Below are 24436 nucleotides of genomic sequence, written 5' to 3'. Positions count from 1 at the left end.
CATTCGATTCAGGAGAGCTGCACCTTCTCGTGTTTGTCCTTATTTTAAAGCTTTGTTTTTTCTTGTCTGAGCATCCCTACACTGGAGGAGGTCATTCGATTCAGTGTGACATTATTCATGTATTTGTGTCTCTGGGTGGATAAAGCTCCACTGACTTACGTCCAAGCCTGGTGTTCCAGCAGCTCCCTGAAAACAAAGAACATCAGGCGTCACAAAGCTAGAACTGTTATTTCGACGACAGCAAGGAAGGTGGATTTGTTTCTGAAGGGAGCAGACATGTTCCAAAAAGTCACGAGTAAAAGGCCGGCTTTAGCTGTAACTGATGACTTCAACGTATTCCCAGCTTTCAGAGTAAAGCTCTTAGACATTTCCACCAAGATTTATCCACACATTCACAGATCTATGTACACATTCACAGATTTGTTACACATTTACAGATAGGTCCTGAATACACACTTGCAGATTCCTTTGTGGATTTACAACAAGGCATTTGGAGTGTCTTTTTCACAAATACACATACATGGATTGAGATTAAGTAATGTAACCACACACACACACACACACACACACACACACACACACACACACACACACACACACACACACACACACACACACACACACACACACACACACACACACACACACACACACACACACACACACACACACACACACACGTACAAAATGGAGATAAGATACTCACAGGTAGTCCATAAGGTCCCCTCGGTCCTGGCTCACCCTGTGTTCCTCTCTCACCCTAACACAAATGGATCAGTGTTGTCATCATATAAATCCCACATGATCCATTTAAAATGAGGTTATATAAACACTGTGTCATAAGTGACATGAAGGGCCATCTTACTATGTCCCCCTTTGGCCCGGCGGGACCAGCTGGACCCGACGGTCCATCCATTCCCTGCAAGAGAGCAGCGTCGCCATAGTCAGTTTACATTATCCAACTGTAGCAGGTATTTCAAAATAAAGTTGATTTTCCAAGCGAATAGATGGGAGAGCAAGAGCCATGTTTGACATCCACATTTATTTCCCCGCGTGGTTTGACCTACAACCAGCACATAGGCTTTACAGCTAATACACGTGCATTGGCCACAAAAGGACATTCACAACACTGCTGACGGTTAAAGTATGAGTGTGTGTTAATGCTGAGTTAATGAAACACGGGACAGACGAGAGCCTGTCGAGAGCCTGTCCCAATGACCACAGCTTTGTGCCTGTGGTCATTGAACTGAACTCAGTGTGGCTCACGTCATGAGACCCAACAACAAGGAAAACATCAAACTAACTTTTCTTTGAATGAGATACAAGAGGTGACAAGGGTAAAAAAAAAAAGTCTGAGGGAGACAAAGAAGGACAAAAAAGTGACACAAATAAATAAATGTTCCACAGTGTTAACAATCTGGATTTAGAGTAAGTTAACCCCGCCGACCTAATCAAGACATAGACTCAGAAATACGGACATAAATAAATTAAATAATAAATATTGAATGTAAAAGTAAATTTAAATTGTGGCAAAAGATATATTACCGTAGAAATACAGAACTCGACTTTTCCAACGCAAACTAGGTATTTTCCATTTATCTATGTATTTATTTATTTCTGAAATCATTTATTATTTATTTATTAATACTTGTGTCATTATTTTGTCCTCTGTAAAAGACAGGGGACTGTATGGAGGGTGAGCGGGAGAGAGGTAGACAGAGGTTGGGTGGTGAAGCCCCTTGGTCACCTGACACTCACCCCAATTCCGGGCTTGCCGTCCAAGCCGGAGGATCCCTGCGTGGTTATGGAGGTATGAGTGACATGAACAAGGCGGGATTAGTACCAGATGAACACTGTTATTAGGACAGCTTGATGGCAGGGTTCACTACGAGTAAATTACACAGTGTGCGTTACAGGAAGCTTGGCGAAGTAGTCAGGCCGGGACAAATGGACATGAGGACAGAAAATGTCAAAGGCAGTACAGACACACGCACACACACACGCAGACACACACTCAACAACAACAACAACAAAACATCAGACAGGGCTTATCAAGACATTTTCCTATGTGTGTCTGGAGATACAAAGGGATGAGGCTCGGTGGTTGGAGTCATTCACTAGGGCGTGGCCGTACTTACAGGGAGACCCAGAGGTCCACGATCCCCTTTGTGACCCGGTTCCCCTCGCATCCCCTTCAAACCATTCAATCCAGGTTCACCCTGGGGAAGGTGGGGGGGGGGGGGGGGGGGAAACACATGATGACACAGTTGCAATCAGCCGATTTCTTAGAGCTTTATTATACTTCGCCTGTAGGATTTACTTGTCTGCCTACTGCACGTTCACTCTCCTGTGACAGTAGCAGGAGGTGTTTCAATTACTTAAAATGCTTAAAACACTTTGGATAAAAGTTAAAGGACTTTGTTTAAAAGTTTAATTTGTTGGATTAATAACAGACATAATGACTTGAAAGTGTTGCAGCTGGGCTTTCTGTGAAGTAACTGAGCTTTTGCTGTGTTGTTGAGATTTACCTTCGATCCGGAGAAACCGTGGGGTCCCTGAAAAATATCAAAGTACAAAGAAAATAAGTTTGTGAAGCAGCTGGCTGGTCTGTTAATCACCTATATATCGCTGTTACTTTCTATACCACACAACCGTAAACAGCTAGTGGAGCTGAACAGGACGGGACATGTCGTGACAACTCCCATGGGAATGTGCTGCGAAGTGTTTTTGTTTGAGTGCATCAAGGTGACTAAGTGCAAACAAGACCACAAACTGGTACACAAAGTCACAGTTGCTTAGGTGGTTGATAGTTTGCAGGCTGGTACTTCAGGTTTTTTCAAGCATAGAACAACAAAGATAAAATGTCTAGGTCAGTGCATAAATGGAGGTTTAATTATTGACATATTGTAACCATTGTGATCTATATGCTTTTTTATGTTGGACTGTTTTAATGAGTATGAATCTCATGTTTATAGTTTGCATTTTTAGATTTATAGTATATAATTAATTGAGTTTTGGAATGTGCCAAAGTTAAATGTTTTAAGAACTCACCATGGGTCCTGGTGGTCCATGGGGCCCAAGAGGCCCTGGGGAGCCAATAATCTGCAATATAAACATTTGTATTACAGTTAAACAAGTTCTGAAAGCATTTCACAACATTTTCAATACAAGTGACTGATATTTTCTGTAAAGTTGAGTGTTGAAATTGGCTTACGGAAGGACCCTGAATACCAGGTAGACCCAGGTCGCCCTTTTCTCCCTTTACCCCATTCACACCCTGAGGGGCAAAAAGTTGTATGACACTTGTGTAGTAGTTGAATGGACATTCCTCGTGTCAATTAACATGTCAGGCATCTCAAAGAGTAGTCGGCTTAAACAACAAAGTTCTTACAGGTAGACCAGTTAAACCAGTTCCTCCTTTTTCCCCTGAAGCTCCAGGCATTCCCATGTCTCCTTTAGAACCCTTATAGCCCTGAGAGAAGAAACAAAAAGTGGTGGGAACATTATACGTAACCACCCTTCAATGAGATCTAAAATGTCCCTTGCGTGCAAGTTATCAGCCTAATAAATATAACGACATATTCAAAGGTCACAGTTCTTTGAAAACCAATTCAAAATAGAACTCAGCAGTACATGAGAATATAAGGACTCACTCTTTCTCCATCGAGTCCAGGAAGACCAGGCAGACCTCGATCCCCCTGGGACAAGAGAAAATAACGTTTTTACACACACATTATAAAATGCTATAAAAACACTGGTTGACAAGTGCATGGCAGATTTAAGTTGTGACTGCGAAAGGGAAAAAGCTACCATTCACACACAAGGGAAAAATTCAACATTGGCATCACAAGTGCGGAAGACATTGTTTACCTTTACACCCTGAGGTCCGATCGGCCCCGGAGGCCCAGGAGGACCCTGCACAGGAGGAGATACACAAAAGGGAGATTTCAAGACAACTCCATTCAACATACAAATAACACTAGGTTCTGCACCATTTGCTAAACATCTGTTTTCACACTGCACCATTGACCATCACTCTGAGACCATTGGCAATACAGTGCAAAATATGTTAGCGATCAGTGATCAGTTAACAGGAAGCTCAACTTGAAAGACACATGCTGAAGTCGTGAACATGTTAGCTGGATCATTCCATTTGGAACATACAGTAGTTTTGGGGGGGATGTGTGTGATGGTGTGTGTGGGAGCTGGGTGCTGAAACCATTGGGATGTCCCACTTGTAGATAAATAAATGACCTACTTGATATGTAATATTATCACTGAAAGAATTATATACTTTGATGTTAAGATGTGACCTAATGGCAGATGGCAGATGAACTGACAATCACATGTATTTTGTTATTGATCGATGAGGACGGATCCTGCTTCCAGGTGGTTCCGTCACCTTAACCCTGATGTCATGACTGTGCGTGTCACGTAACCTTTAATGAGCGTCTGCTCTGATCCTGGAGCAGGGCTGGTTACAATTATGCAGAAGCAGCACATCGCTATGACATAATTATGAGATACAGAATCATCTATTTGCAAATTGTTGTTTAACTTTACCCTAGAATGGGCCCTTTATATTTGAAGACTTTATATTGACATCCGGAGCGGATCCTCTTTACGGAGGCCGCCATCTCTTTTTAAAAGTTATCTAAACTGAAGGCTACCACAGGTTCTCCCTCATGTTTGGAAGGGGATGGTGAGGTGAGGGGTATTCAGCTGCCACATGCAATTTCCCCACTAGATGTCCCCAAACTTTACACATTGAACCTTTAACCTTAAAAGATTATGACAGAGGCCTTGTTCAAGACAGGATGTCAATATAAGCCAGTAAAGATTGGTGCATTTTCACAAAAGCAAATGTTAAATGAAATTAAATCAAACCAGTAGGATTTTGACCACAAATGGACGGTGTGAGTTTTGGAGAACAGACATTCAGGGAGACAACCAGCAACTCAGGAAGCACGAAAGCTTGGTCACAAAGAACCATCAACAAGGCACCGAGTGCACTTTCATTCATCGCCAGGCAAACGTGTTGCTGGGTGAGGGAGCACGAATGCAACTGGGCAGCGCTGGCCAGACGGGGTTGGGTGGGGTTTGGTTGGGTTATGCCCATGCGTAGGAAACAGACGAATCACTCGTGGGGAACATGAACATGAAAACAATACACAGAGTACACAGAGCCTAATTACCGTTACTGTAATAGTGGTAATCTTCTGCAGTGGGCCAAAGGAGTGGAAAGGGGGAGGAGATGAGAGATACGATTGCAGAGGTGACACAGAAAAGAAACCTTTGCGTCAGCACATTGCTGCATCAACACACACACACATATTTAGGTCTGCATTAACCAACACATGTTAGACTATAATGAAGAAGACAGATAGGGAATCATGTTAATACATTTCTCATTTTCTTATTAAACACTGACGCAGGAGCTGATTCAGTCTGCTCAAACACATTTTAAACTGTTAAAGGTGCAACCTCCTCTTTGACAAAACAAGTTAGTGAGCCTGTTTTTGTTTTTTGTGGTTTGAGGATTTCAACGGTTGTGAAAAGACCTGTACATCATTGAGAGAAATATCGAAAAAAGCTACATATGTGAATAAGGGCAGCTGTTAAAATGCCCATCCGTCACTCGCACTACGTATCCACATCCATATTAATAGAAATAGTAAGCAGATCGAAGTCAAAGGTCTCATTTTCATTGTGCCATGTACTTTTCCAGATATTCCATTCTGAAGCAACAGACGAGAGGTAAAGGAGCTGCGCCAAATAAAGACTCATCTGACCTGTAAAGCCTCCTGTATGTTTCCATTGTAGTCGATGATCTCAGTGGCACCTTGGTCTCCTTTCTGCCCAGGGGGGCCCTAGGTAACATTAAGAGACACCTTTGAAACACTGCATGTTGTTTCGCACTGCACACTTGTTTTAAGCACAACATCAGAGACATTAGGATTGAATGCTGCCCCCTTGTGGTACAGAATGTGTTACACTGACAATCTGTCTTGCAGGAAATCAAAATCTGAATATCCATCCGTATGCAGCCTCATACAAGCATTAAAGAAAGAGGAGAATAGAGGCATTTATTACATTTAATGCTATGGATATATTTATTTATAATTTTTAACATTCATAATTTAATATTGATTTGTTAATGATTCAAAAAGATGTTTACCTTCGGGCCGAAGGTTCCCAAGTCTCCTTTATCTCCAGTTTCCCCCTGATTCAAGAAGACAAACAAAAAATGTCAGCGCTCAAAGAAAATCATGTGAAAATCAAACATTAAAAGCAGTTCCCAAAAGGTGGGTTGGCACTTTTTTTTAACAACAACAATAGGCATATTTGACTTTATGTCATTCGAATGTTTGCATTGGAAAAAACCTGTCTCAACATATGATGTGTTGTACAAGATCTTATAGTATTTGACATCTCTGCAACTAAATGAATTCAAGACTCTGACCTGAGCTAGTCTAAGAGTGGAAATAAGATATCTGCATCAGCTGCGAAGTCTAATTAGCTGATCCTAACGCCACGGCTCACTTAGATCGGATGTTCTGTGCACCCGTATTTAAAGAAAAACACAGCTGCCACACTCACCTTTGACCCTTTATGACCAGGTGTACCCGTCTCTCCTTGTGACCCCTGCCATGAATAGGAAAGGGTTGTTTATTTATTTGTGATGGAACGATTAAAACAAAAGGAAAGCCAAATATCAGAGAAATAAACACAAAACTAAAAAATACAAAACAAACCCTCTTTAGTGATTCAACCCAAATTCACCATATAAATATAACAAGCAATGGAGAGAGTGTTTATTTGGACTCTGGCATTGACCAAGTAGGGGTTTCACTTGTGGGGTTTTTAATTGGACGTGAAACGGATCCCTAGGTCGCCGAAGTTTAGATTGGTTTGAGCTACCTGCTGTCCCAGTGCCAGACATAAGCAATGGTCAGCACGTTTAGTTTACACAGACCCCAGGGAAAGAGCCTGACCTTATATCAGACCATAATCGTTTAGACAGATCTCTTAGTTATAGGAATTCAATACTAAAGGCATTGAACAAACAATTGTTCTGGGAAGGCAGAAGGATGACAAATCTTCACTTCCTCCCACGGCACCGTTTCTGAGAAAATGTTGTTCGAGTGTTTTTTCTTTGGGAGTTGGTTAACAGATTTGAAAATGTGTAAAGATCCACACACACATTCACAAATCTCACTACACATTTGGAGAATTTCTTTGACGTTCAAAGATCTGACTACACACAGACTTGAGTCTTTTGAGATTTTGTTGTGTCATTACACCAGGAATACTCTAGAGGGCAGCAAACACCAATCACCCACATGAGAGAAAGGACTTTGAAATATCCACATGAGCACATTAATCACTCACCTTTGGTCCAACAAATCCAATTTCTCCGCGCTCACCCTTCCCTGGTGGCCCGTGGTCTCCCCTCTCACCCTAAACAGGAAGAAGAACCACAACAACAAAAAAATTCTCTAAGTGTGTTTAGGTAGTTCTCCTGCAAACTAGATTATCTACGAGTTAGAGGGAACTGCTGACGTGTGCACCTTCGGGAATATCAGGCTTGAGTCAATGACCTAAATGTTATGCAGTGCTGACATAATGAAGGAATCTACGATAAGAACATCCCGCCCTCCTCATGAGTTTTGCTTACTCGACATATAGTGAATCGTACATATTTATGCAGAATCAGCACAATCTGCTTGCAGGTAGACTGTGAGGGTTGACAAGGTTAAAGGAAAACTCCAGACAAACAATCTGCATCCAACTTTGTGTCCTCTAAGTTGGATTTTTTAGGAAAAAAATGCAAATGACTTCTAAGTTAATAATTAATGGATCTTGATGGATAACTATCTGATATTTATGAGATATGACAGATACAAATCCAGATCTAGTTGGTTTATATGCAGTTTCATAAGCAGACTGCTGACTTGGTGAAGGTATGGGCTCAATTGATTGCCCCTCAAGTTTCTTACAGCAAAGTGACAGAATAGAGCCAATAGATGGGGCTGTGGTATAACTCAGTACATTTTGATGACTTATTGCTGATACTCAAAACCAGCGTGGGACACAACCATTATTCAGCAGTGTTGAGTCAATAAACCGAACTGCTCGGTAATGACATCCTGAAAATAAACCCACAGACTATTGGAGGCTGAGATGTTTAAATGAAACTCCCTAACATGTGAGCAGACCTGAGTATGGAAAAACCATCAAATCAAATACTTGCTGCTGTAGCTTTAAATGAGATGTAGACGTGCATGTACGTCAGAGGATGATGCAGAGCGAATACATGTTGGTAATCAATGCAAAACAACCAATTAGGATGCAAACTATAATTATTGTGTCGTATCGAAAAGGCAATGGATAAGCTCATTCTGACAACTCCTCTGGGTCCTTTTAAAGAATCTTAGAGTCTTGAAAACATTGATATGGTGATATTAACAGATCATAAGACCCTCAACTCAGGATTAGTGACCTTAATGGTGGGATGTGATGAAAAAAAAGTCTCTGAAAGCTGTTGAATACCATTGTCAGACCTCAATAAATCACACCGAGCATCACCCACCTTCGTCCCCGGGAGTCCGGGAAGCCCTGGCTCTCCCTGGGGGCCGAGGAACCCAGGCTCGCCCTGAGGAAAAAAAAGCAAATATTACAACTTTTTCCACAAAGCGTTATTTCTCTTTTTTTTGGTGAAGCTCTACCGCCACCTGCTGTGACTGACCACTACAAAAGATGCACGGGCAAACAGGCATGCAATACTGCTCACAAGTCGGTACGTGCAGACACTCAGGGACACATGCACAAATCAAACACACACACAAGGGTGTAAAATGATCAGCGGTTTGTTAATTCATCCCCTGGTTTCTCTAAATTAACGACTCCCACTTATGACCCGTAATCCATGGAACGACTGAACTGGTTAGAAGCTCGTCAGGACACGAAGAGGTGTTCTGAGAAAACCAGGTTCTGTGTTTTTTTTTGCATTTGCCCTTTCACTTACGAGGAGCGAGCTTCACGAGGCGCGACGCTCAATTTGGTTTGATTTTCATTTGATTGTGAAATTATTTAATTGGAGTATATTGCAAAACCATCTGCCACCAGGCGCCCCCCCCCCCCCCTCCCTGCCGCGGCCGCTGTGGAAGCCTTTGGATTGGTAACCAGCGCTGGCTTCAAGTTTAGATTGGATAAACAGTGAGGAATGTGCCGCAGAACAAAAAGGCAAGCCGCACTCGGAACCCATGAGTGCCACGTCAGCAAAATATTGCTAAAGCACCATCAAGCATTCAGGCTTTCTAAGTAAAAACAGGAGAATACAAAATATAAAACGAAAGAGCTTTTTTCTTCTTCTTTTTTTTTTTACAAGGCCAGCACAATACAAGCAAAACAAGAAGAAAAATCTAAAACAGCAACAAGCATCATGTCATCATGCTTGTTTGAGCATTCCTCGCATTCACAGGTTATATACTTCAAGCTAATGATCCGAAAGTACATTGGGGCGATTGCTATTCTTGATGGCAGCGAAATATCATGTGCATTTGAGTTTGTTCTTTTACGATACAGTAAAAAAAGAAAAGAAAACAAGCTCCTTAGCTACAACAATAAAAGCCTAGTTCGGAGAAAATGGAAATAAATAAAAATCAAACTTCCTCTCCCTAATAAGCGGTAGTATTTTGAAGTGAGCCTCTTAGTGCCCCTTCCAGAAAAGTGTTTTCAAGGGAGGCAGGGGTCTGATCATTAATTCATAGACCTCTGTGCTATTCACAAACCTTAATGAGTCCGTTTTCTTGCTGACTTGGGGCACGGTCAGATCTAAAGACTGTTTGGCCTCGTCAGTTTGCCAAAGCTCCTTAATTCCTTTTTTTTTCTGGGATCAATGCTTAGGTATGACTGCGCCCCACACAGCAGAAGAGGCTGGATGATGAGACCTTGGACGTGTCGTACATAGGGCAAGACGAAAGGTCAGCTGAGTTCGGATCTGCTATGGACAGGGGCTGAAGCGGATGGACGGGGACAACACTGGGTGGAATGACTGAGGGTGAAAACAGCGAAGCATTTACCTTTATCCCTGGGAGTCCAGGCAGCCCTGGAAGTCCTGGCTCTCCCTACATAGGAAGAGTGTGACATGTTACAGCCAAGCCAAGCTAAGCTGAGTCAAGCCTCATCGGTCGGCTCTTTGGGGTTCTACTGCTTAATTTAAAACGTTCTCTTTCTGCTTTTATTCTGAAAAGTACTCTCTCTGCTGTCCACGGGTGTAAGTTGACCAAGTTGTTGTTTGGTTGCGGTGAGCACTATCACATGCACTTTCATAGCAACTCATGCAGCCACGGCTCGACAGCGGGATTAGTGCTTGTTAGCCCTCCACAAAGTGCAACAGTAGTTTTTATTGTTTTATGATTTGACTGGTTCGGGCAGGTGTAAAATGTTCTGCTTTCTGGAAGGAAAAAGTGTCTGATTCTCCGGACTGATGGAGAGAGCTGTCGAGGCCGTTACTAGCTTGGCAGTCGAGAGTTGGCCTTGGTCTCCGTCGGCAAGGTCGGGTCATTGTCAAGTTGAGAACTCCATTTACCCCCCCGTTACATACGAGTTTGGGCAACGCACAGTCAGTTACTCAAACTGTGGAAAAATATGCGGTCAAGTCCCTCATGAGGCCTCGTCGATGCCTTCAAAAACAAAAGTTCTAGATAATTTAACGCTCTGTTAAGACCATTGTATTTATGACATATGAAAAGACCTGATTAGCGCGGCGCGAGAATGATCAAGTATAGTGGCACTCTGGGGATCAGACACAGGGCTGTACATTTCCATTATGGCCAATGAAAGCGTAGTAAAAACTAATGAACAAAATGTCTCTCTCGTGGACGAATACTTTAACACCACCACCATCTGAATAGTAATAGGGGCAACAACTCAATCTCCTGATAGCAGTAATGATGAGAAATATAATCGGTAAATTGTCAGCACAAGCAGAATGTCTGTAAAATGAGAGATAAGATAAGCAGTGAAAAATAATTAGTTCGGCCACGAGTGCTGTCTTTGCAACACAGTGTAAAATAAAAAAATAAAAACATTTGCCAAAAGCCTTTCTGTATTTCTGGAACCAGTTTGTGCAAACAGAGAAAAGAGAAGCGGAAATTAATGGGGTGCAGCACTCAGGATTAAAAAGTGTATTTAAATGGGGTAGTGATGCATTCTGGGAACAAATACTGCACTCGATTTTGCAGGAGAATAGCTCCTCCTCTGCTGCATGCTTGTTTCTATTAGTACCTCATCACCAACACGAAATACATCATACCGGTAAAACATAGCTTGAACTCGGCTTAGTTGGACTGGTGCAAAGCAAAATCAAGGGATGACCCGCCTGCACGGGACATACAGGTCACGTGATGCCGAAGCAAAAACATCCAAAAGACTCCGTCCGTGCTCAGAAGGGTCGGTTAGATACCTGGAAGCTTACACAGGCTCAGAAAAAGTATCAGGCCAAAGTAAATGTAAAACGAGTCGGAGCGCTGTGACGTTCGTGTGGGGGTGAGCCCCCCCCCCCCACCCCCACCTCCTGCCGTGTATAACCATCCTTATTACATTTAAAACAGTGAGGTTCACCCGAGTTAGGAATGCTGTTGTCAAAACCCTGACTTCAGCTTAAGCTTGAAAACGTAAAACGTGTTTGTATTCATGAAAACTGCATTCAATTATTTTCTGCTGCTGTGGCGTCAAATGTGTTTTAGCTCACGTATCAACACAGAAACCATTTAACAAACACTGAATATTCAAGGGATCCTAATGATTAAAACGGTTCTATCACCACTGGTGAATCTAATCTAATGCTACCATCTTTCTACTGTGTATTAGGAGCAACATGTGATCAGAGTGCAGTCATTACCTTGTGGCCACTTCGTCCGGACTCTCCAGGTTCACCCTGTAATTACATGCAAAGAGTTTTCTGTTCAATCCCTTCATCTCTGCATTGGGCTGTATTGGTTATTTGCAATTCCAAGATTTCCTTCCCTGCATCATCGGCTTAGAATTTTGTAATTTGAGTTTGACATATTTCTATAGGTATTTTAATTTAACAGACGCTTACGCTGCTATTGAAAGGATTTTGATGCTAGGCTCCTCTAAATACAATCAATGTTATTTAGAAATGGGCACAGATACGCATATGTTCCGGAAATGTATGAAGATGCAAATGACTAGGGCATATCCTAGTAAATTGAATTTAACTATATATCAACACGGTGGTGTGTACTTACTTACGTGTGTCTTATTCAAACTATTGTCATTAAGTGTATGTGTATGTATATCTCCAATAAGTTTGAATTTACAAAAGAGTGAATCTCTAAAAAGTATCAACTCAACAGCTAACTGTACTCGTGCAATAACTTTCTTGGTCTGTCCAATTGTGGCCCTGCTTCGCCAGTGAGTGTGAGAGACCATAGAACCTTAAGAGCATCAGAATGACAGCTTTGCAACCAATTCCTTATGAAGTTCAGGAAACTGACAGTAGTTCAGCTCTTACCTTGATGCCAGCTGCAGAGGAGCCTGCATCTCCCTAAGGATAAAGGCAAAAACAAAAATTAGAGAGGTGCAGCATGGAAGAAACTGCTGTGAGAGAAGTTATTTGATACTCAACGGGGATTTCTCTACAGTCACAAAAGGCAATGTTTATTACCGGGCAATTACAGTGACAAGCAATAAAAGAATCTGAGTTTTTCTGTACAATGCAGGACATTATTCTGTATTTACTGACTTGTCTTGACAAAACTGGGTGTTAATTTAAATCAGAAAGATTATATGCTGCTCAGATTAAATGCGCCTCATTACAAAAGCTTTAGAAAGCTTGTGTTTTTACTACAGCGCTGTGGTTTTCACACTGTCAAGAGTCTGACACTATAAAGTTTCCCGACAGTACATGAGGAAAGGAGCCCGATACATATACTGCACAAAACGCAGCCAATAAAACACTTTCATCAATTCATCACTTCAGGTATGGGTGTGGAACCAGAAGGCGACAGCGCTACTTAAAATCACGCCTTTGTAGAACCCAGACGGCCAGAGCCAAGCCCTCTCTGATGCACTGCGCTACTACTGCAGTGTACAGTCAAAACAGACATAAAATAAGGGGCCAATAAGCGTAATTATGGGCGGTTGGTGGGAAAAGGGACCGCGGAGAAGGAGACGGGGTCTGCAGCTCTGGTGTGGACTGTGGTTTCACTGCACATACGCCTAATGCTCAAAAGTTGCAGAAGGAATGTCGCTCGCCCTCAGCTTTTTATGGCAGTCATTACGATGCATAGCACACAAGGCATGCTTAATTATGGCGTATATTTTTTTCAGACAGTAAACTGTCACCGTTTACAGCTGGGCTCTGCTGCATACTTAGGGGCGCCTCTGTCCCCATCTTAAAAACTGACACTAATAATTCAAATTTTAATATGGACATGTTCACAAGTGTAATTTTATGAAGATGATCTGAGAGGATCATGAGTTCACATGATTTTATGAAGTTAAAATGATTTTGGTTACATCTTTAAGAAACAACATGGAGGTCATGATGTGGTTGACATAAAAATCATAATAATAGAGGAATTGTTCTAACGTCTTTGTGTCTCCATTGAATAATTGTTTCCACAAACACATCCAAGTAGGGACCTGTTTCTCTTTGGCAAGGACGTGTAAGAGGGCCCCACATCTGTGCTTCATCGTTACATCTTGTTCAAAAAGATGCAAAGCTCATGAGGAAGCTAGTGTGTGTTGTTAAATTTCACCAGTTTGAGCTCATGAGGAACTTATTCCACTTAACAGCACAGTTTACACACTTTTAATCAGAGAGTCACCACACGCCATGTGAAAACAAGTATCGGGTGAACGCCACGCACGCAATTAACACTCCCCTCCCCGTGCCGCCGAGCTGATAAAACACCACTGACGTTTTCAGTCACACCAAACCGAGTTGAACAAGCACGTGAGAGTTTTCGCTGGTTCGATCTCTTCCACGTGAAGTACGAAATGTGAAGACGGAAAAAGCGGCGGAGTTGGGAGGTGAGTCGAGGTGTGAAAGGTCCCAGCTGGGCCAATTACCACGGCGAGGCCACAACGTGAGAGTTAACCACAGAGCCGAGCAGCTCCATTTTGTTATAGGCACCCAAAGATGTCAGTTTATATTTAAAGATAATAGCGTGAAGATCTTCTACTGCATGTTTTCGTAAATCAGGGCCATTCCCCCCCCCCCACACACACTCCAGCTGTTTTCCCGGTGACAGCGAATGAGATAGCGTATCATACTTCATATGAGGATCGTTAGCAGAGGGGACCACATTCAGAGGCCTCAGCTCAACAACCTGGATACCTGTGAGGCAACACGGATTACGATTGGCTAGAGAGAGGCCGTCGCCAACAGGCTGAACCCAGGCCAGTTCACAAGGGCTCGGACCGGATCTCAGGATTCACAATTTATACCAATCGCTGTGCCACGTCGGCCAGAGCCAAGCGCTCGCAGCCCGGGACTTCCCAAAACAAATTTGACTTTACTAGAATAGAAACCATTAAATAATATTCCTATCTGTGAGGTTCGACTTTTAAATGAGAAGAGTCAAAGTTAATTTCACGTCTAGTTAAACACTTATGCAGAGTGCAGCCCAAGTGAATGGTTCAGAACTCCAGCTTTTAACCGTGGTAATGATTTGTTAAGAGGAGGCCAGAGATGGACAAGAACAGGCCTTCGGAAAACAGCATCACAGCATGTAATAAATATATTAAAGAGTGCATTTACTCAAACGCTGGTGAGGTACAATTTCAAGATACTTTTCAACTCCACTATATTGTTTGATAGTATCAATACCGACTTTGCAAATCAACGAGGGGTACCAATGCTCCTTAGATCCTCGTGCAGCTGATACAGCCAACCCCCTCCCTCACTATATCAGTGGGGAATGTTGGACACAGTTCGATATTAAAGAATGTGTATTTGTTGCTACCCCCCCACCCCACACACACACACACACATCCTTCTTCTCCCTGAGGTCTCTCTGCTAGACGTCTTGAAGCGCTCGCTGCCTCACCTCTCACCCCGTGTTACCCTCACTCTCCCCGCAGTGCGTGCTGTGTATTGTTAACTTTGGCATCTTTCGGGCCTGGAGGAGACAAGATGCCCTCCCCTGCTCCCCCCCCCCCCCCCGCGCCCCACCTCACCCCTCAAGCTGCCCCCTCTATTCTCCGGTTTCTCCTTTCAAACATAAAACAATAAATATCAGGGGACGAGCCGTCGTCGATCGGACACAAGAGTCTGTTGAGCTTCATCTCGTGGAGCGACGAGCAGGTTTCACCGCCAGCCCATCCCGTCTTTCAGCGTGCACACTTAGAAAATAAATCAGCCCACGGTGTGTGTGTGTGTGTGCGTGTGACATATGTTAAACTCATCTGGATAGACTTCTTGATTGAAAAGCAATTATTCCCGCCATATGCTCTACACTGTAAAAAAAACCCCCCAGCTAAGATAAGGTCATCCCATCTAATCGAATGAAAAGATCTGCACGACTTCCAGCTCTTTACACAACTTTCTGTCCCTTTTTATTGAAAAATACACGGGGCTGTCTGCTCTCGAAGAATGAATGGCAGATGACCGGCTACAGGAGTCTGAATTCCCATGTCGCTCAATTTTTCTTTTTCATTCCTGCAATTCTTTTTTTCTTTTTTTCTACCTCCCCTCTCCCCTTCTAAGGTGGAACAGATCAAAGCTGCGCTGGGGCCGCAAACTTTTATCGCCTTCCACTTTCCCTTTTTTGTTCGCTCATTTTTCCACATATGATATCCTGCATCTGTTTCCCTCAAACGGTGTCTTTCTTGGCAGCTGCGTTCGGCACTCTTTCAAAAACCAGAGAACCCATAAAGTGAGAAGTTATCAAAGTTGTTCTCTGCTGCGCAGCAATAAATTGACATTGACATTTTGAGTACACCGCTTCTATTCTGCTGCTGATGCTGCTCTATCAGTTTGTTTTCTTATAACTAATCCAGGATTTCTCCGCTGCTTGTTCTCTGTTACCATGTGTACCTTGTTTTTGGCAAATTTGGGAACAATTAGTATCTTTTCCCAGAAGTGTGAGAAGCTGAATCAACATTTTCAAAGGATCATTTGTTCCAATCTCTAATTATTTCATTTGTGAAATGCTTCAAATCAAATCTGAAGGGCAGAGACGCCCACATGTTGCCATGGAATCACCCAATGCAAATAGGAATGATTTATTTTCATAAATACTGCTGTTGCGAGATAATAATAACAAAGGCAGTGTGGCAAGTTCTGGAAGGGATTTGTAATCTGATTCTGGACACGCAGTCTGTAAATTAACGCAAAATAAAACAAAACAATCTCGAGAATAAAAGCTTTTGAGGGAGAATAATGAATCTGAAATATCTGTCCAGCACAAGAGCTGGGCTCCGAGCTGGACTTGCTGGAAATGGATCCCAACTTGATTTGTCTCGTTGATAAATGGTTCCAAATTATTGCAGGAGCCATCCCAGCAGGAGGAAGTAGAGTTGGCTTAGCACAGCAATTAAGTCTCCATTAAGCACAAAGGACTGCTGATGGTACTTGACCTCGGCTATTCTCTCCTCTCAGATGGCCGACATCAACATCTTTTTTTTTAATGTTTCCCAGCCACGGCCAGACTCTTTCTCTGAGCAGGTTCCAAGACCTAAACAAAAGAGAATGAAAGGACGGAAGTGGAGTTTACGTACCTTCTCCCCGGTATCGCCTTTCGGACCGTCCTCACCCATGTCACCCTGCGATGAAATCACACGGAGGCAATCACAAAAAAATCGTGAGAATGTGTCAGCACAACATGATTTCATGATTTCTTTATCGTTATGCATGACTGAACATGCATAACACACGGCGGGCCTTTGACAAATCTTCCCTCTCTGTGATTGACTGCACTGTAAAACAGCTTAATGGACGCTTGGAGGAAAAACCCGAGCACGCTGCAGCAAAGATGAAGTGCCATTACTGTGCATGTTAAATTCCCTTTGGTCACTAGCAGGGTCGTCACACGTGGTTCAAATAGGACTGGTTTCAGATGATGTAATACACTCCGTGGGGCAAAGTGGAGATCAGAGAACTCCTGGCATCAGCTGTGTAGAGTATGGTTTCTAAATTCACATGTTTTCCATCTGAGCGGAATGAGGTAGATTGGATGTCAGTGCTGTATTTGGCCACTCTAGCGGCTCTGGGGATGGCGGCGTTGGGTCAAATTCTTTGGTCCAAGAAAGATGGGTGCATTGCCTTTTAAAATTTTGTTCATACAGTCATCGTCCATGAGAAATGGATCCAGAACAATCTGGGGATCTACTGGCTTTTCCTCTAGTCTCACCATGAGCTTGTGGTTGATTGAAATATCAATCAATGCCACACATACATGTCTCCTGTAAGATAAGCGGTAAGCATGACCTGCGCTTAAAGCAACATTATGTCACCTTTTTACCTTCAAATAGCAGCTTTAAAATTAGTTTGTTGGCACACTGACTTAAAATAGTTTAATTCCCAACTATTTTTTACACTTTGCAACTTTGGGAGAACGGGACGATCTCCAGCAAGAAACCGACTGATAGTCACTGCTTAAAAGTTGCCAGAATCAGGCCCAACAGGTTTAAGCTTAATGGTGAACAGTCGATGAGTAAAAAAGACTTAAAAAAGTCCTTAAAAATCTCAATATTCAGCTAGGAAACATTAAAATATCAGGAATTCTCAACAGAGTTCGGTGAATCTATTACAGCTGCTGCTCTTCTGGTTTAGGAGACATCCACCATCTTTCCAGTAAACACATTGTTAGGCTTTGAATTTTCTCCACACAAAAACCACCTAAAAGATCGAACACACAGTCTAAATGAATGAATCACCCGGTGTGTCTGCAGAGGGAGCTGTTGCTCAGTAAAAGTTACATTGTGTTGCTTTAACCTCAGCATCTGCCCCCGTGTGCCTCTCCATACCCCGAAACCTTGTTGAGAGAATACTGGCACTGCTCTCAATCCCGTTGACATGTTCCTAATTTAATGGGGATTTCCTAATCCAAGGATCTAAAATAAAAGGTTGTGTCAGGACAGCAAGAAATGAGCTGTTACAGGCTCTGTGCTTCTGCAATAAACACTTCTTTAATCTGTTAAAGGCTGGCATTGTTTTGAGCTTGCTGGCTCTCTTTTAGCGACCGATGCCAAAGACAACAGTTAATGTTAACATATGTGTCTCATCTCAAAATAGAAAACTCCTCCATGGCACATTGAGACGAGTGAGTTTCAGTGCCGTCGTTGGCAGGAGATCGATCTTTTCTCTTTTGTTTTTTTTTAAACCACAAATTCATGTTAACTAAGTGGTAGCCTGAAGGACTGCAAATATTCAAATTTAAAGTAAAAAGTTGTGTCCCCGTAGAAATATTGAACTTTAAGTCAATGAGATTAGTTTTCAAATTCTGTATGGACATCAAGTTTTTGTCAGTAAATGAATTATGGATCATTTTACCAACTATGAAAGTATTTGTTTGACATGAATTTTCCTGCTGACTCTGAGATAACAAAGCCAAAAACTTTTTTATAGCGGCTTTCAGACAAACTCCCGAAGTCCGGACATTCTCTTGAAAATTTCCCGAGGGGCTTTGAGAGCGCAAACGTCTGAGTCTGTTTACTTTTTAATTTCTGTTGTTGTGAACTTGTCTGACCCGGCCAAACTCCAGCTTCTTCATATGTGAAAAGCAAAGTCCAGACACAAATTCATGTCATGTCTGAAAGCAGCAAACAATAATCTCTCATTGTACTTTAAAGCAGTGTAACCCAATTGGGAGAGCCAGACCTTTTAAGGGATCTTTAATTGGTTTGATTTTATCCTGCCCTGATCCAAATTTGGCTTCTTCATTATAAAATATTGGATAGTTTATTGCTTTCATGCAACCTGTGACACAGCAACGTAACAAAGGCCGTCATTATCTTCTTTCTCCAGTGGCTCAGTCGGTTTACAGCTTCTACGCGATGTTATATTCATTTCCATCCAGCTTATTCTCCACAGGACAGTTATGTTACTGTGAACAATGGCTGCTGCCTGCTGAACCACAGTATTACACTGAATCAGGAGTATTAATGATGGGAAATAAGTCTCCGTTTGACAGGAGACTCGGATCAACAACGGTGGCAATCCGCCTGAAGGAAGGTTTTGTGGTCGATGAAGCGCGCTGAGTCATCGCCACCCTCCCCATGCAGCCTGCCTCACTCCTGACTCGCTCGGTGTTCACACCTCCCACTCGCTGCTGTCCAACTACAGAGAAATGGGCACCATTAGAATTAGGGAGCAGGCGAGAACACGGCTGCTTCTCCTCAGTGAGGCCATTGTTTAGAGGCCTGGAGCCGGAGGAGCTGGGGTTCAGTTTTGAGATTCTCCGAATCACCGGCTCGCTCCCTGCAGTGATCTCACATGGGGAGTCCTCTTTGAAAAAAAACAAACAGGCAGGAGCTGTGAGAAGGAAAGGCCGAGCCGATGCCATCGTTTTATCACGATGGCTGTCCTAACACATGGTGGGGTATCGAGAGTGATGCTAACAATAACGTTCGGCGGTGTCAAATAGGGCTTTACCTTTTCACCTCGCTCTCCTATTTCACCCTGTTGGGAAAGAAAGCAGAGTTTTAGACACAGAAAAGCTCAGGGGAGGTGGGTTCAGTTGGGAGAATTACTGCAGCCCCTGAGGGTCAGATTGTATCTGGGGTTAAATCCATGTTAGATCACGGAAATTCTCTCGTGTTATGTCTGACTTTTCCCCAGACAGATCAGCAAGTATCTGCTTTTTTTGAAATTTTCACAGTGAATACAATGAACAAGCTAAAATACCAATTCATATATCTATTTCACCATCATTTCATTTAATAAAACCTATAAGTAGGTTCCAATTTAGTTTTAAATGATACAGATGAATATCTGCTATGAAGATAACATGTTCATATTCATCTTATTTGCAAATACAGTTCATGCAGAAAATTGTGTGAAGAAAATAAGGCATTACAAAAGGTAAAGTTGGAAAAAAACTTGGGTAAACAATGTTTCTTTGAAGGGGAAGGATGAAAAATGACAAAAGCATTTCAAAACAAAAGAAATATACAAAAAATATATATGATCACGGTGAATTTACAAGAATAAGAGCACACAGAACATGTGCGCACCAGACCTTGACTCCGGGGATACCGTCCAATCCTGGGATTCCAACATCCCCCTACGGACAGCACAACATACACACAGTGGCTGCATTGAGTGTGATGTTTAATCAACGTGAACTCTGATTTAAGGGATTTCAGATCAGAAGATATAAAAAAGTTGACTTTTTACTCCCTCAACATAGATAACCTTTGACCTTTAGAGAGGTTAAGTCTGTGTCATCGGTAAACAGGTAGGTATTTTCTGGATAGTGGGTTTTAGACAAAATATCATACATTTTAAAACCCCAGACATACCGTGGAAAGGATTGACAAGCTATTATAAATCTAATTATTTCCGCTTTGGTTCTGAGTGTGGGCAAAAGAAAAAAGCCAAGTCCATCTGATGAATAAGAGTTCACTGTTTGTGTGAGTCTGAGTTCTAAGTGAGAAATCAGTCTCAGTCCCTCTGTTGCTTAAAACGATTAACCTGTGGACATCTGCAAAACCACCACTTCATTATCCCTTCTGGTTAATGTATAGTCAGGATGAAAAAAAAAGGAAATCGAGTAAGTCGATTTATTAACATTCATGAAATGAATGTCAAGGGCCCGCTGCTGAATGCTGGGAATACCAAGTGGCAACCCACCCATCTGGATAAAGCATTATGGGAATATCTGTGAATGATCTGTGTTTAGGGAGTATCCAACCCTAACCCACCAAAAACACCTACCCCCCCCCACCCCCCCCCCCCCCGCTGCACACTAGCCGTGAATCTCCTCATAAATGTTTGAATCTTGTATCTTTATCAGCTCACATTCGGCACACGGATATCTATGTCGGATCAGTATGACGTCTGCCACTTAGCTGCTCCCAATGCTGTGTACAGTTCAACTTTCTGCATGAGCGACACTTACATACAATAACATATTCTGTTTAATAACTGCATTGGAGTTCTGTTTCACGGGTGCTGGCAGACCACACTCCTTCCACAAGTATGGAATTAGGCCTTCAGCTTTTGTTTTCTCCAGAGCTCCCTTCAAAATGTAACTTCTTCACTCTGGTTCCTATTACGGCCGTGCGTGCCTCTCCACTCGTGTCTGTGTAAATGTGCGCTTGAGATTAGAAAGACGGTGCCTCTCAAATCATCTCCTCATTCGTTCTCTTCACTTGTGCCGCTGTTTGCTCTGGAATAAATATGCTTTTCCATTTTTCCCCACTGTGAAACACCTGCACTGTGTCTACTCAATGTCTCCGAGAATGAGATGCAGGGACAAGCTGAGTGTGAGAGCAGATTCACAGAAAGCTCCAAAAGGTATTTTGTGACCCTGGGGATTTCTCCTGAATAGGAGAGTGGTTTGGAATAGTCAGAACCTTTCTTATATGAAAAGTGCAACATATGTGCAGAAAAAAAGACTGGTGAAAACATTAAAGAGGGTTTAAGTTGGTCGATTGAAGATAAAATACTTTCAGGTGTTGGCCTTCTCAACTTTTTTAAAATTTGTGTTTTTTGGGAGGGAATCATTATTCCATATCAAGGCTACAATAAGACAAGACAACTGCATTTAACAGAAAATCCTTTTATAAATTATGTAGTTTGTCTAGACGAGAACACAAAAAATGACAACCAATGCTCAAACGAGCATGCCTGGCCACTAGGTGGCGATAAAGTCTAAACACCAACATACCAACAATCCAGCAATACAGTGAATATTCTTATGAAACATTTAAAATTAAAAGTAGGCACCTACATAAGTAATGAAGTAGAAATAGTTTCCCTTTCAAACTCTCTAATCCATGGAAAACCAGTCGAAACAAGACGTTAACAAACAAAAAGAAACAGAAAAGTCCAACACACATACACAGAACAGTGCTGTTTGTATGAGCTCACCTTCAGTCCATCAACACCTGGGCTTCCAGGAGCACCAAGGGAACCCTGGGAAACAAACACAAATGCCTTTAAGTATCATTGCAGAAAAAAAAGAACTGTAATTTGCTGAGATTGAAACTGAAAACATCAAAAAGTCACATAAATATATGACCATGCAGGTCTTTTCTCTCTGTGCGATGCCCAAACCACCTCCCCATGGACCCAACACCCAAAAAATCTAATCAAATCCTGCACAGAAAGTGCCCAAAACTAAACTTCAGTCAAAAGTCGACACCACACAAAAACAGCAAAGTGTTCCCGGGTTGGCCCGTCTATCCTTCCTAACCCTACTTCTGCACGTACAGGTTTTGTGTTACAAAACTCGGCAGAAATAAATACTGCATGTCATATTTTAAGATCTGCTGGGTAGGTAGGCAGAGGGCGAGAATGGGAGAATTATTCTGCTGAGCTTTAAAGTACAGTGGTTTGCTTGTGCTGGCTACTCGCACTCCCTCATAATATGAGTGATTTCCTGTTACCATGGTTACATTTACACATCAGAGATGGGTGAAATATTGGTACTAGGAGCAATGAAAAGAATAACGCTTCTAACTCTTTTTGGGTCTCCTCCAATATATCAAATATATAACCGGGTACCTGAGCTGGAGCGTCCTGGGATGAAGGAGAAGGTGGGGAAGTTAATAAATGCATAGTTCCAGCTTAGCTAAGTTTGAAATATATGATTAACTTTAGTTCACGTAATGACACCAAATCGATGACACTTAAATAAGCGTTGGTTTGGCCTCTCTACTAAACACAGTCCTCCACCGGCGGCAGATCTAATTGAGTATCCTCTGGCCTGGCTTATGAGTCATTAACATGGCGGTGTGTCATCGTTGAACCCTTAAAACACACGCACACACACACACACACACGCACAAACACACACACGCACAAACACCCACACCAACGGGAGGCCCTGCCGACAGATGACAGCGTAGACAGGAAGTGTCTGATTGGGTTACACTGAACAAACACTGGCAGCTACCTGATGGCTGGATAGAGCTTACATCTGTTCCTCACATCAGCGCCGCCAGGGACCCGCCGCCTGTATCGCAGCACTTAGCTGCAGATTCTCTGCTCTGCGTCTTTCTCCATCACTCTTTTCCCTTTTGCCTCCTCACGCCAGTCGAAACTCAACTCGCCTGTTGTTCTATTTACTCGCCCCGAGACAGTTACTATGTTAAACGAAACAGTATTATAACGCTAGAGAAATTCCCGGTTGGTTTACGTTAGAATTAGGCTCATTAGGATTTTCTAACATATGGACTGAAAAGGCACATTTCAGCCTAAATGAGAATTTTAAAGAAAAGCAACATGTGCTGTTAGGACTAGGAATGTTTTTTTTATAACTCACCTTTTGCCCCTCTGGCCCCTCAGGCCCCTATAAATGACAAGAGACAGAGCAAGAGAGAGTGGGAGAGAGAAAGAACAGTATACGTCAGATAAAATAATGTTATTTCCACAGCCAACATGGTCACAGCAGAGGAACTGGGACGGTTTTGGTAGGATTTCCTACAGTGAGCGCAAACACCCCTTCAGGCAGAGCAGAATCACAAGGGTTTTATCCCTTCGACAAAGAGCGAAAATCCTTACTTTAATTGAGTTGCACCAAGCCCATGAATCCCTTAACGAGGCCGTGAATACTTAAACATTTTACGGTTTATCTTTTTACGTTGATCTCTGTCTTTGTTCGTTTTAGCAACTGTGAAAACGTATCTGCTTTGACTGTTCGACATTCTGCGCCTCTGGTCCAACACGGACTGTGGTTCGTTACCTAAACAAGCCGATAGTTGGAAAGACTTGCAAAGCCCGTGGGTTAGACCGAGCAAAAAGGCGCCACATCTCTTCTCGAGATCCAAGTTGGTGATAGATGTGTCTGGGAGGAATGTTTCTATTTTCAACCTGCTGTTATTTCACCACAGAGAGACTGGGTGCCATGACAGATCCTCAGCCTCCTTCATCAGAACCTCAGGGGCGGATTTTTGATTCGGGGCCAGGGGCTACTGGCCCCAGCTGAATTCTGATTGGCCCCTCAAGATCCTCCTGTCCTCTCATTAGTCTCTCTTTTTTTTAAATATAACCAATCACATACTCACAATAATGAGAAAATATATCACAAATTGTTCACAATTGATATTTCTGTCAGACAACTCACGTTTGATCATGTAATATATTTATTACAACAGATTTAGTGTTTGGCGTCTAGGCTCCAACTTAATCACTCCCCTATATGATTACACAGGAATGATGGGAGTGATGAGCAAATACTTGTAACCCCCCGTTTGGAGCCTACAGGTGGATGCTGGGCCTACAGGTGGA

General features: G+C 42.6%; 1 protein-coding gene across 1 annotated transcript in view; it reads right to left on the bottom strand.

Annotated features, from left to right (window-relative positions):
- The window catches only part of LOC133949941 (collagen alpha-1(XXV) chain), a 145946-nt gene that overhangs the window by 9328 nt on the left and 112182 nt on the right, over window positions 1–24436 (bottom strand). The window contains exons 10-34 of the mRNA XM_062384044.1: window positions 23472–23498; window positions 22076–22120; window positions 20220–20264; window positions 19634–19660; window positions 16759–16803; window positions 12545–12577; window positions 11909–11944; window positions 10086–10130; window positions 8594–8656; window positions 7393–7461; window positions 6601–6645; window positions 6179–6223; window positions 5793–5870; window positions 5196–5219; window positions 3871–3915; window positions 3654–3698; window positions 3392–3472; window positions 3215–3277; window positions 3052–3102; window positions 2529–2555; window positions 2139–2219; window positions 1759–1794; window positions 866–919; window positions 707–760; window positions 160–186 (exon numbers count right to left, since the gene is read on the bottom strand). Coding sequence (XP_062240028.1) covers window positions 160–186; window positions 707–760; window positions 866–919; window positions 1759–1794; window positions 2139–2219; window positions 2529–2555; window positions 3052–3102; window positions 3215–3277; window positions 3392–3472; window positions 3654–3698; window positions 3871–3915; window positions 5196–5219; window positions 5793–5870; window positions 6179–6223; window positions 6601–6645; window positions 7393–7461; window positions 8594–8656; window positions 10086–10130; window positions 11909–11944; window positions 12545–12577; window positions 16759–16803; window positions 19634–19660; window positions 20220–20264; window positions 22076–22120; window positions 23472–23498 — 1191 coding nt within the window. The remainder of the gene's footprint in view (window positions 1–159; window positions 187–706; window positions 761–865; window positions 920–1758; window positions 1795–2138; window positions 2220–2528; window positions 2556–3051; window positions 3103–3214; window positions 3278–3391; window positions 3473–3653; window positions 3699–3870; window positions 3916–5195; window positions 5220–5792; window positions 5871–6178; window positions 6224–6600; window positions 6646–7392; window positions 7462–8593; window positions 8657–10085; window positions 10131–11908; window positions 11945–12544; window positions 12578–16758; window positions 16804–19633; window positions 19661–20219; window positions 20265–22075; window positions 22121–23471; window positions 23499–24436) is intronic.

The sequence above is a fragment of the Platichthys flesus genome, chromosome 24 (genome assembly GCF_949316205.1).
Source record: "Platichthys flesus chromosome 24, fPlaFle2.1, whole genome shotgun sequence".
Lineage (NCBI taxonomy): Eukaryota > Metazoa > Chordata > Actinopteri > Pleuronectiformes > Pleuronectidae > Platichthys > Platichthys flesus.
This window is presented reverse-complemented; position numbering and strand designations above follow the sequence as displayed.